This window comes from Diadema antillarum, unplaced genomic scaffold (assembly GCF_040938485.1).
Source record: "Diadema antillarum isolate AM-2024a unplaced genomic scaffold, OU_Dant_1.0 seq00001830_RagTag, whole genome shotgun sequence".
Taxonomy (NCBI): Eukaryota; Metazoa; Echinodermata; class Echinoidea; order Diadematoida; family Diadematidae; genus Diadema; species Diadema antillarum.
Genome location: NW_027272503.1, coordinates 72,591 through 86,292, shown reverse-complemented (window position 1 = coordinate 86,292; position 13,702 = coordinate 72,591). Strand labels below are relative to the sequence as shown.

At 38.6% G+C, this 13,702-nt stretch overlaps 1 protein-coding gene across 1 annotated transcript; it reads right to left on the bottom strand.

Moving 5' to 3' along the window:
• Positions 1-12,282: 12,282 nt before the first annotated feature.
• Positions 12,283-13,269, bottom strand: LOC139712623 (alpha-1B adrenergic receptor-like). Its single transcript, XM_071624433.1, has one exon. It carries the CDS (start codon positions 13,267-13,269, stop codon positions 12,283-12,285), a length of 987 nt encoding a protein of 328 aa, XP_071480534.1.
• Between the last annotated feature and the right edge of the window lie 433 nt (positions 13,270-13,702).

The window sequence follows — 13,702 nt, the reverse complement described above, 5'->3', positions numbered from 1 at the left end:
ATGGATGTTTTGTTCAAATATATTGAAATCTTCTAGGTGCTTTCCTAAATGATATTGGTTATGGAGTTGGCCTTCGAGTACGGACATGGAAAGGACTGAAATATTGACCGAATGGAAGCTTGTCGATTTTGTCAATTCCTCCGAGTCCGGCTTCCATTGGAACGTTTATACATGTTGACGATCTCTTTGTTGGGGGAATTTCTCATCAACAACTTTGTTTGTGTAATTCTTGACGATATATTCCAGAACTTTCCTTTTGTATTGCGAATTCACAACAAAGACCATTCTCGCGCCGTAGCAAAATATTCATCACATGCTGTTGAGGGTTTGTAGGAGTACTAGCCGCGTAGTTATGAGCATCCTGTTGATATTGTGTATTCGACATACTCTTTTTGTTATAGTCCTTTATTGTGTAAGTACTCCCTTTCGTGCATGCTGTTTCAGGGTGTGTGTCATCTTTTGTTTTAAAAATCGAAGTCAGCGAGGTGTCATATATGTCATTGGTTATGGAGTTGGTCCTCGAGGATGAACATGTATTTAGCTGTTAATGGTTGACTGAATGGTCTCTAGTGGTTTCCAGTTTTAGCCATTTATAGATACCCGTGTTGAAGACTACCACATCCAAGTTAATGTGGTATTTGTCGTGTTTTTCAAGTTGTTCCGTATCGAAATAGGACATGTGCCGCATTCTAAGCGAGCAAAAGCCTCTTTATCATGTTCTTTTCTGACAAGTTTCAATTATGTTTAAAGGGGAAGGCTAGTAACTGATCAGTGGGAATCAGTGGAAATGCTGGGAGATGATTGTTCCAATCCTTATGGGATTCATTCAAGAGTTCATTGTATATCTATTGTTGTGTGAAAATGATTTGCTTCAGAATGGTCTCATATTCAAGTAATGTGCAGTTTAATGCTTCCAGGTTAGCGTCCCTGGTCAGTGACGGAGCATTAATCTGCACATTACTTGAATATGAGACCGTTCTCGACCCAGGTGTATAAATGGGTACCTAGCAACGCTGGGGTAATTGTAATGGTAGGGCCCTCTTGTAGAACAATGTCAACATTGAAGAGGCTACCCTGGATAAAGAAGACCATATCATTATTATTATCACTATAGTCGGTCCGCTCGACTTCGAACGCTTTCAGCTTTGAATAAGTTGCGGCTGAAATATGTTTGCAACTTTATATCGCTCGATTGTTCACATACATTATGTGGAATTGTTTATGCGAGCGAGCTTCATATACATTATAGAAACGCTCGTTCAAGCTCCTACACCTGAATAAAGGAGGAAAGGTGAATCTGTTTGAAGATATCAGAATAAACGCTTCGGGACGTATGACGTCTCTTGTTTGAGTAACATAAAGACGGTCAGTTGATATTTCATGGTGTTATGCCAAATGTTTGAACGCAATTTTGAATTTCAGTCAAGATCACTTTGTGAGGTGGGCATACCGTCGAAATGCGTTTAAATAAAGTGAAGTATGTCGGAAGTGCTGATACGGAATTTCGTTCCAGTTGTGGCCATCGCCCCATGCAACAGGGATTCAAAATAGTTCTTGCGTGTCTGCACCAAACCACCACTTGGCTCCAAGTCCAAGGGGTGCGACGTTCTACGTAATGGTAGCGCAGTGGGTTTGCTGCCTCAAAATGACAATAGGGAGTTTTCGCAAGCACGACGCAGCCGGTATTTGAGCGTGCCGTGTGCAAAATTTGCTTCTGTGCATGATCAAATCCGAGAAACGTCCCGTACTGGGGAAAACGAGTACGGTATTCGGCCAAAATAGCGTTTGGTCCCGATGCAGCTGGGCAGGAGTGAGCCAGCCAGCCAGCCAGCCAATCAGCGATCTTGTCCCCACGCCTCCATCCTAACGGGAAAGCGAAACTGCTTAGATACGGGGACGGGAGTCCGAGTACGGGGACTGTCACAGGTGATTGCTTCCGCGTATTCTCGGTCTTCCCGTCCTGAAGCGAAAACTCCCTTATAAAGGTGCTGTGTGTATGTATGTGTGTCTAACACCACATAACACACATGACACATGACGTTATGAAGTACACATCTGTGTCAGCCTCTGAAAGTTGCTGTGTCTCAGGTGCCAATATTCACTGCACGTAGAGTTGTATGTGGGATTAGATTCTGATATATTTCGCAAGCATTCTGTCAATGCGCGTGATACACCGATACTATACAAGTTAGTGTATGTATGTCAGTACTGAAAGGAAGGTAATTCAGAAGCGATGTTTCAAGTAACGTTTTTTGCAGCTAAGAAAGCACGTGTAATCTAATAAGAGTACGGGCCCTTTGTAAAAAGCAAAGCACGTTCTTATTACAACCATGTGCGATCAGCGTCGCAAGTCGCTTTAAAGAAAAGTATCAAGTAAAAGTATTAAAAAACCCAGAAGTATCATTATTGTGATTGTTTGTGTAGTATTGATGTTATATGTTTTTGTGCAACTGTAAGTCGAGAGCGAATGGTATTTTAACGGCGACCCTGCTGTTTCTGATACTAGTACATGTACTTCTGTTGTTTTGTTGACCTTTAATTGATATCGCATTGTGATTTATTTGATTAAAATGTGCCATAGTCCATTCAATGGGCTTATAATTGGAGAGCCGAAACAATTCACGAGCGTACGATTATACGAACACAGTCGTGTATAGTTTTACAAGGGGAAATATATCCCACTGTCATGACTTAAGAACATCTTTCGATACTGACACACAAAGCAAAGAAACTACGTTTATAGATAAAAATGTATCTTACTGTGCTACATTGGTTTGATATTTTTCTTTTTTTTTCCAAAACTTGCTTTGATACTTACTTTTTGAAACAATCAATTATAGATACCTTGTTGAGAAGATATAAATTTTCATTCTGGTTTAAAAGTTTGTAGGATTGTGTCCGTTTTATTTTCTTTTTTATTTGTAGACGTGCTTTATGCCCAGGGAGGTGTTAGAAAAGGAGAGATAACTCCTACTCTCCTTTGAAGTCATGCGCGGCACCGCCGAGAAGTTATGCGCTTAACTACAGGTGGAAATCAGGTGCTTTGAATTGGAGCAGCGAATCAAAATGCAGTGTAAAACTGACAATTTTAACAGCAAATAGTTTAAAAGCGCGCTAGTGCACGCTTTAGCGGAGTACTTTATTTGACAGATCAAAATATCCCAGATTAAAGGATAGAAAACTAACATGCGGAAATGTGCGCATTATAGAAAAATATTAGGTTTTTAAGGTAGCCTAATTTTCATTTCCTTTCAATTTGCGCATTACGAAGAAACTAGAAATACATGTTTATAATATTGAATTCTTTCCTAAACTCCTCTTAATCATTCGAGTATTTCATTTAAAATTTTACGGGGAAATAAAGCTTGTAATTCAACGAAAGGTGAAATGCGTTCTACGTCTCCGAACTTCGCCTTGCAACTAGAGCGGTGCAGAGCATGACTTCAAAGCGTATAGTGGAATGCTAGACATCCCATTGTAACGCTTTGAACCAAAGCATGTGTTTGCAGGAATTACGAAGAGTTGTCTCTCCTTTTTTAACACCTCCCTGTTATGCCACATTTTGGACTCTGCTTATTATTCAAAGCGAACTGCGTTTGCTATACGTGATGGGGTTTGTGGCAGTAGTGTTATAATATCTTTGCACGTAATACGAAGGTTATGGATATGCCTGTAAGTTACATATTTTAACTGTTTTAGAAGTGTTACTCGGGGCTTGACCCCTAAGTGTTTGTGGACAGACAACAAAACTTTAAATGAGATCCTGCGGCACACGTAGCCAATGCAGATCCCTCACTAGAGTTGTAGGCCTAGTCTGTAAGAACATGGGGCGATTCCTTTCACTTGTCTGTAAATCAGCATAACGGGGAACCGCGTACACTGTATTTAATGTAATCTTGGTGCGTGTATTAAAAAGCCAAAGAGTTCATCCCAATAAGGTGGTTTCAGTGCCAGGGTAGTTGTGTTTCTGCCAGCGTTTGTTGGGTTGTCCGTCTGTTGGCAATGTTAGAAAAGAAGAAGAAGAAGAAGAAGAAGAAGAAGAAGCTGAAAACAGATATTGATGAAATTGTGAGGAACAGTCCGATGTGGTTAAAGGAAACTTATGTTATTCAGGTCTGGCGATGATCTGGATCATGAGCTGGATCTAGGCTTGTTTGTTTGTTTTTATTTTTCGGAAAGGATTATATACAGTATAGAGGTATCTTTAAGATTTCTGTAAGCACATGATTCGGAGCTACATACCCCATAGCCTAGGCGTCGATATGTGCCATCTGAATGCCATGGATAGGTTCTAGAGCGCAATTGTTGTTGTAGTTGTGTCTATATTCACGCTAAAAGTTGAACAACTGGAACTGTAGAAAACTTGATGTCATCAAGGTGTGGTTTCGGTGTAATCTCTTTGTATAATGTAAGCAGAGATGCATTATAAGGTGCTGTGTTGATATCTACTAGTTTAGAGAGAAGATCAAAAAAGTAGTCCTGTCTGATAAAATAAATGCTAAGATGTCATCTTAGGAGTTATGATTTGATCCATTATAACATGTACTTGTATAAATGCCCGTATAGGGGAAAGAGAACAAATTTATGACAATTCTAGGGATGACCCCACAGATTTACCTAGCCATCATTTCCGATTAGATTTAACCATCATGAAGCGTATAGGGAATGCAGTTATACTCAAGAGACGTACATGGTCCACACACCGACATGGGGACCGCGGGTCAAGGCTACTGAGGGCCAAAACACTGGACAGGTCAATCAGGTATCTCTTTACCGGTAAAAGAAAATGATAAACTGTATTGCGTGTAGGTCATTGCATGTAAAGAATAATACATTGTAATTGTTTGTGAGGCCCGTTAATGTAGATGCACTTGACCCGCAGTTATTGACGTACCCTTAAGGGGCACCGTATATAGGGAGGTTGCATCAACGCTGACTTTGTTTTTTAGCTAAGGCGAGTGTCAGTATCCATGGGTAACTATAATGGGAGAGAGCAGTGCATGGTTTACCATCACAGCCTGGGACAATAGATTCAGAAAATATCATCTCGTCAAATTGGCAGTAATGAATTTTTACCACATATCCTACAATGGACAAAGATTAATTGACATTGCCTAAATGTATAAAATCTGCACTTCATCCGAAAAAATACAAAATTTGTGAATATAAGACCGAAACATTTAAGTCTTTTCTTCCAGAATGCATTGTCAATGTCAGGGCCAATCACAGCATTAACATTTTAGGGCTTCATCTTTAATTGACGTAAACGATGGTTTCTGACCAAAATAGGTTTCAAATGAAAGAGAAGAGTTTATTCTACGTTATGGAATACTATTCATAACATGATAAAAAAATACAGCATCAAATCATAAAAATATGTCCTCTGGGACTTGATGGTAGTAGCGATTGTGAGATGTAGAAAGTAATGATGAATAAACCAACCACGCCCTACACAGGTCTTTGTATTGAATGCATTCATTGAACTGCTTTGATATCAAATGAGGTATCGGGTGGATAATGGCCTGAAAGCTGATGGCATTGTTCACGTTGAAAGATGGGTGAGAATATAGAGGACGCGAGAGAAGAGATTAAATCTTTTAAAAGTGAAATGTTTGCTATGCTATATGGTAAATGAGAACGAAAATACGCTATTAATGGTTCTCATGTTGCATTGCATGTACCCCTATGGTAACTGTGTTCTGTGAGAAGATTGTTATAAATGACGGCGATATGTACAGAAACATATATACACATAAAAATGCTAATAGTATTTAACACACAAACATGAGAGTGAATGTAACGTGCACAACTCTGTAAAACCAATTTTGCGCCTGAAAATATTTTCATTATTTTTCACACTCAATGTTGGTACCAATTGTGTGTGTGCGTGTGTGTGTGTGTGTGTGTGTGTGTGTGCGTGCGTGTTTTAACGCTGAAGGTTGTGTCCGTGGGAAAGCCCCTTTTAGATTGCCAAGCTGGCATGCCGCCTACAAAAAATCTCGTCAAGCACTGTTCTTTTGATAAATTATGGCAAAAAGTCAATCCCTTCAAAATGTCTCCCAGTATTTTAGCAGATATAACTACTAGTACAGGATTGATACACATTGCTTATCAAAATCAACATTGGATGCTGGAATTTGACAAGGTGAAAAAAGGGGGGTAATTATTTTCATTTGATAATGATGCGCTGTCATTGAAACGCCTGTCGGGATGTCGCGCAGAATGATCATTTTCATAGCTGACGGGGTCATTCCATAGAGTATTCGCGAAAGTAGCAAATCGAATCAGATAGGCTTAAAAAGTAGGAATGTGGAATCAGAATAATCGGAAAGACCCTGAAATTTTCAATACAAGTAACATTTTAGGCACATTGACAAACGTATCTCGTATTCCCTGGTCGCTTGAACGAGTTTCAAGCTGCATCGCATGGTTGTCGGGCTTTATTCGGTACAGACGGGCAGAGGACCGATGCAGAAATAACGCTCAGCCGTTCTTGAGACAAAATCTAAATGTGAAACCACTCGAACTGTCGCTTTAGACGACCAATGTCGAGAAAACAGATATGAGCTTCCTTGAGTATGAAATCGCCCGTGCATCAATGGAATGAAAAGTCTTTTTTTTTAAGGGGGGGGGGGCGGTAAATCTCTTTGGGATAAATGTATATCGTTATCCAATTTTATACATTTGAAAATAGCAGTCCAAATGTTTGATACATGACGAATCCCTTTTACGGTCGTGTAGGTGCGCTGTCCTTGAATGACAATAGTTATGAAATAAACATGTCACGGTATTAATGCGACGCGGAATATCCAACGTGAGACCAGGGAGGTGGAAAACACCTCCCTGGTCAGACACAAACACCTAACCCTATTCTTTCTTTATTCAGAGCAACTGAAAACGTTTTTAATATTTAATAAGAAGAAAATATTATTGCATAATTCCATATTCACTTGCTGAACTGACTGCAAGCTCCCCAAAACGCGGATGGTTTTAATAGCTGTTAAATATTTTGTCCGTTTGACATGATTGTGGCGCCAACCAGAAGGCATCCGAGGTAAAAGCCTTTACCACCTGTAATAGAAATGAACAGCCATCGCCAGAACATACAAGCACACACATACATACACACGATCACTCACATACACACTCACACAACACACGCACACGCACACACACATACATGTACACAACATACGCACACACAATCTCACAATCACACAATCCCAACACTACCCAACACACACTAAAACACCATCACACATTCTTTCGCACACATTAAAGGAGACCTCCGGATGATTTTCAGATTTTTACATTTGAAGAACTATAAATTAGTAATACTAAGAACAGAGTTTCAGAATTTGTGATAATTGGGATGAAGAATAAGAATATTTTCAAAATTTAGAACAAATTGCAATGAACAAGGATGATTACATGGCAGAGTCACCATTAGAATGTATGAGTTGGGGCTCAAGGAAGCAGAACAAAAGAAGAAGGCATGCATAGATTAAACACAGGTGAACTCGCAAGCAAGCGGTATTGTAATGGAATTACACTGCTACATTTCAGAAATATGTGAACCTCCTATGTCATCATCCTTGTTCAGTGTAATTTGTTTAAGGTTTTTCAAAATATTGTTTCTCTGCTCAAGAACCACAATAAATTCCACAAATCTATTCATGGAGTTGTCGATTTATGTACTACATGATGTGAAATTATGAAAATCGTCTGGAATGTCCCTTTAACACAAACGCGCTTCATGCAATCACCATCAGCGCTTCCATTATAATTGTCAAATTTATGAATCTTAAATTCCTTTGCACATGATACATACTTGCAAAAGTAATAGATACAATAAAATGATGCAGCTGAAATGACATTAGCAGTGGAAATCGCGTTTTTTATTATACGAAGAACATCTTTCACTGGCAATCTTGACGATCCGAAAGCTGATACAAAATATTATGCTTCTAACATTGTCGACAGAATTTTCAAAGGTACCCAGCAATTATTTCATTCCGATTATACGCGTGATTTGGTGTATCTTGCGAATGAATGTATGCCATCTAGGAATAGGCTTCATGTAAGGGGAAAAGTTTGATGAAAAGCTAATGCATCTTCATTCATAATAGTAACTGATACAAAACTGCTATTGATGCCTTGCGTTAGGTTGAGTACTCAATAATGTATATATATATATATATATATATATATATATATATATATTCATTTATTTATTTATTTATATTCTTCAAGGAACATGAATGTTTGAGGCCATGATAATTACAATACCACGATATGATTGGATATTATGAATAACATGAATCAGACATTCAGGATATTGAAAGAGTGTGCACGACATTCTTGAATTTTAGATGACGCCGGAAAGTTGAGGTGACTGTACTTCAAAATCGAAAGATCTATGCACTTTCTCGAAGATCCAAATAACTATCTTCTTGAAGAACGGGTTTAGATACACCAAGAATTGGTAATGCTTTTATAACATATTACGTCTGCAATACAGTTAATGCGGTGGCACTTCTGCTGTCTTCGGATGCCTAAAGAGTCAGTTATTACAGATAAACTTTCCTGTCAGCAATTGTCCGCCAAATACTGCCCTGGATGGTGTAAATATCATTATTCACATTATTACGTAACATTAGTAATAATGATGTGACAAGAACTAATAACACTTATACAGATTCTGCCTAATAATATTAATACAGTTTACCCATATCAGAACTGCACGTTTGGCAAATCCATTACAGTGCATTCGCGTCAGCTTATCACAAATTATGATTGTATGCTATGTTTACTGACAAAAGACACAGTTATCTTTACATGTTCTCATAGTGACTACATAACTCCTCACAAAAAAGAAAGAAATATTTTCTAAAGTTATACTATCTGTTGTTAGGTATGGCTTCTGCTTTCCCTTCTTCAAAGGTGAAATTGCGTTTGCGTTTATTCTTCTGTTTAAGAAAGTGAATTGTGGGCATTCAGCCAAACCTGCCTTACGATTTGGCCTCAACGGGCCGGTGTCGTAAGAATCTGATGTACAATTGCAATTGAAAGAAGAAGAAGAAGAAGACTATACCCAGTTAACTATTGTATAACTTAGAGAGATCGTGGTATTGGCTGAGGTGAGGATTCAGCTTTTAACTTCTTCTTTTTTGCAAGATACTTCGAAACCACTTTACGAAATGTAAAAGAGCATACAATTCTAAGAGGATTCAAAGTTTATTTGATCAAATTTGATTTTGAAATGGCTAAGATAGCCAAAAACGGGGTAAAACAAAGCGATCCTAACGAAAGATGAGTCCCACCTTTTATTAGGATTGCTATACAATGTATTTAGGATATCTCAGCCATTTCGAAACTAATTTTTATCAAATAAACTTTGAATTCATCTTAAAGAATTATATGCTCTTCCATATTTTATGAAAGCTTTTTTCATTATCTCAAAAAATAACCATCAAAAAATGTTGAAAACCTGAAGCCCCCATCTCAACTGAAACTGCGTCATCCCTTTAATGAGAAATATGGCCTTCTGCTCTTGTCTCCGTCTGATACTCTTCCATGCATTTCAACGACACTCATGACTCTGCTCTAACTCGGGTATCAAGAATGCAAAGTTTTCAAACGTCCATAAATGCATATTCTAAGATGTGAAAATTGACAAACAAGATATTCAATTTTCATATCACAATTTCTGGTTAATAAACCTGCTCAAGCATGAAGTGATTCCAACTCTATAACTAAGGACCTCCTTGCAGATCTGTTCTTGATATTCCGAGGATTTCAATTTCAATTTCAATTTCAATTTATTTTCATACTTCTCAATGAAGGAATGTACATCAAATATAATAAAAACATAGTGAATCATAATATCCGGCTTGGATGTACAGTAAATTAATGTAAGAATATAAAACATATAGTGGTCAATCATCGTACGTTTGGTTCTATGTATAACGCTAAAGAAATATGACGGAACCTACTTAAAAGCGAGCTTGTTAAGCGTAGGTCCCAAATTCTGAACAGAGTGTAAAGATGAGGAGCACGGATGCAACGTAGGACCAAAATAAAGAGAAACAAAAATGAAAGGCAAAAATACCTGGTGCACTAACAGAATCTTCTCAATACATTAATAGTGATATACAGACAACCACATTCTGCAGATGTAAGAACAGTTGATTTAACAATGTTGACAATAGTGTAGTATGATTTGAATAACGGTGAAAAGAGAACAACTCGACATGCGAGTCCCCGGAGGAGATACGGGAAACCTAAAGAGTGAACATACAAGTACTAACATTCAAAGAAAATTTGGAATTAATTAGAATTAGAATTACCAGCCAGTATAGCACTGAGGGGAATACAACAAGCCAGCTGTTCACGCGTTCCGAAGTCTTAGGGTACCAAAAGGGGTACTGGTGTGAAGGAATTTAAGAGCGCAAACAGAGAGGCTTAACTGATTTGAATAACAACAACCAACACAGCAGGTAAAGGCACATAAACAAGAAAGAAGGAAATTTCAATGGACTTACGCAATGTAATTATTCAATAAATTATGTCTTAATTTGTATTTGAAGGTCGACAAAGACAAACAACCTGCGAGTTCTATGGGGAGATCGTTCCAGTACTTCGGCCCTGTATACATAATTGTTTTTTTCGCAAAAATGGTTCGGGTACGTGGTAGGTGATAATCGCCACGTTGGCGGGTGGGATAGTTATGAATAGACTAATTTCTTTTAAACATATGCAAAAAAATATCAGGAAGATCATTTTTGGATAATTTGTACATGAATATCCCTAAATTGTAATAAAACAAATCTGACAATTTCAAAATTTTGTTCTTATGGAAAAATTCATCTGTATGAGATAGATACCCAGTCTTATTAATTATTCTAATAGCGCGCTTTTGTAAGAGAAAGAGCGAGTCAAGCAAAGACTGGGTCGTGTTACCCCATGCCAGTATTCCGTAGTTGAGGTAAGGGGAAATCATAGTCGAGTATATAATTTGCAATATATTGGTGGGGAAGTAATCTTTCAGTTTATTTAGAATTCCTGCATTCCTAGATAAAACTTTGGTTAAAAAGTTGATGTGAGACTTCCAAGATAAATCGCTATCAATATACAGTCCTAGAAATTTAACACTATCAACCTTCGTTAAATTAATTTAATTCAACCTTAAAGGTGGATAAAAATTGTTAATTGTTTGAAGTAATTCTTCATCGGAGTTAAAATGTCGGTGGAAAACTGGAGCTAAGGAGAAAGCGGTGCATCGTCTTTATGCTGACTACGAATATTGTTTAATACATTTTTGCCTCTTCTAATTCCACTTTGCTTATAGAAGCGGTGTTGCCAGTATCACATAGACATTATTAACTGATAAATTCACTCGTATACTTTCACCCTGCTTTTTCTAGTCAAATTATGGAACATTTACATACGCATGGGGATGAAATGAAATGAAGACGACGCTCATATCATTTCATTTCAAATTTCATTTCATTTCATAATATGTTAAAATAATGAATGAGGGCAACGGACTGCCTGTGAATGTTAATCTATATGAACCGACATAAAACGAATGACTGATTGTACTACACTAAACTAAACACAATTTTGGCAACATTCAAATGATTTCGATGTTCGTTTGTCAAATACAATGACCCGATACAGATTTCTTTCCAATTTCCGCACAGACGAATATTTACGCCCACTAACAATTAACATCGGGCTATTTAATAGACTCTAATCCTCAAACCTGAAAAAAAGATGGAAGTAGAGTACGAATCGTTTGACAATCAGTTTAATTATCATAATGTTATTTTGCTTGTTATGTCATCCAGTAAATTGTCACTTATGGCGCCTAACTATACTCATGCGATTTAAAACTCTGCGTTATTTCATGCCATATCTCTATTCTCCCGGTTTGAATCGCATGGACAAAGTCTTTGAACGCGAGACATTACCTCTTTTTTATTATCAAACGTGATGATCACCAGGTTAGAATGTAGCTTTACAGAAATGAGAAGTATTCTTGTTTTTAAAGACGCCTTCCACCTTAGAAATAATTTACACAAATGAAATAAAAGCTTCTCACTTCAGATGGCAAAGGGGGAAAACTTTTGCATGTTGGTATTAGTAATGACTCTAGAGAACAGTTAAACAATACTAGGAATCAACATCTTTTTGTCCGTTTGGCTTTAGCCTGCGGGGAAAATACATGTTGTTAAAAGACTTTTGTGCACTTCTTACCCCCATAGAGGCTCAAAATCACTAATTCACATTTACAGATGTCACGGTGTTGACCGATGTTGAAAGGGGGTCAACTTTTCTACACCTTTTGCAAAACACCGACATCACAGCCTGACGAAAGGTTTTGTTACCGAAACCGTAGAGGTATGGATTGATCGTGGCCGTGGAGTAGACCAGAACGTGTGAAAGGGAGAATACAAGCGGACTGACTCTGGTCTGGTATGTTGTACCCAGCACGAAAACACAGAACGGCAGCCAGCAAACGACGAAGCTGACGATGAGCACGAACAGAAACAAAGCAGACTTGGCTTCACGCTTCCATCTCCTCCTTTCCGTGGTCGAGGCAACAACTCGCACGACGTTTTCGGCTTGATTGGCACCAGCTGCGTCTTGGACCGACGAATGGTTGGCTATGGTGCGGATGTGCCGACGTAAGACAATGAAGATCCGACAGTAGATGATAATCATGACGGGTATAGGTGTCAAGAAGTTAATGAAGACGAACATGACGTAGAATTTGTGTAGGACTACAAATAGTCGACAGCCTATGCTTGGGTTGAAAGGGCCCTTGAACCCAATGGTCGTAAGAAAAGGAAGAAGTCCCACCGTCGCGGCGTAGACGACTATGCCCCCAAGAGCCACGCCAACACGACGCCTGGTCAAGATGGTTGGAGCGAGCAGGGAGTGGCATATAGAGATGTACCGCTCCACAGTGAGCGCCACAACGTTTAAGGTGAAGCAGATTCCTATGAATATCGACAGGCAGAGGACGATGAGGCACTCAGGGTTTCTCCTGATGACGAATCCATCAATGAGCCCCTGCAATGGATACGAAATCGCGCTGATTATAAACCCGGCAACAAACGTCGTCAAGTTGAAGTAGTTTGGGACAGTACAGATCTCTCTGCGACATATGAAAGCGACGAGCAGAGACACGTTTCCTATCACACCGATCACCGATACTATAATATTAGAGGTTATGGTCACAATCACATAGACGCTCGCCATCTCTTTGAGTGAGTTGTCATAGACGGACTCGAAGGAGAAGCGCTGAGAGAGAATGAGGGAAAATAGCGAAGAATCTGAGAAGTGTGGCAATAAGAAAGTGCAGAAAAGCGTCATTCCAGGTGCCCGAGTAAGAATTTCGATCACTGCGTATACGTCTTATTATCAGACTCATTACAGTGAGAGATATCGCACTTACGTTAACCTGTTTTACGACGATTTAAAATTTCGCGCGACATAGACAGCCAAATTTGCTAATTTGCTAGATGGAGGCGTGGTTTTAGCTAGACGTGATGTGATTTAAACCAATAAAGCGATTCTCACCGTTGCATTAGCAATATCTAATTGGCTGGATGCGAATAACAGTAAATGAGACTTTTGGAAAAGAACGTTTGGTCGATATACGCCCTACTTAATTAAAACACATCACTCATGG

Excerpts from the sequence above, each read along its gene's own strand:
- LOC139712623 (XM_071624433.1), bottom strand. The coding sequence starts at position 13,269 with ATGGCGAGCGTCTATGTGATTGTGACCATAACCTCTAATATTATAGTA.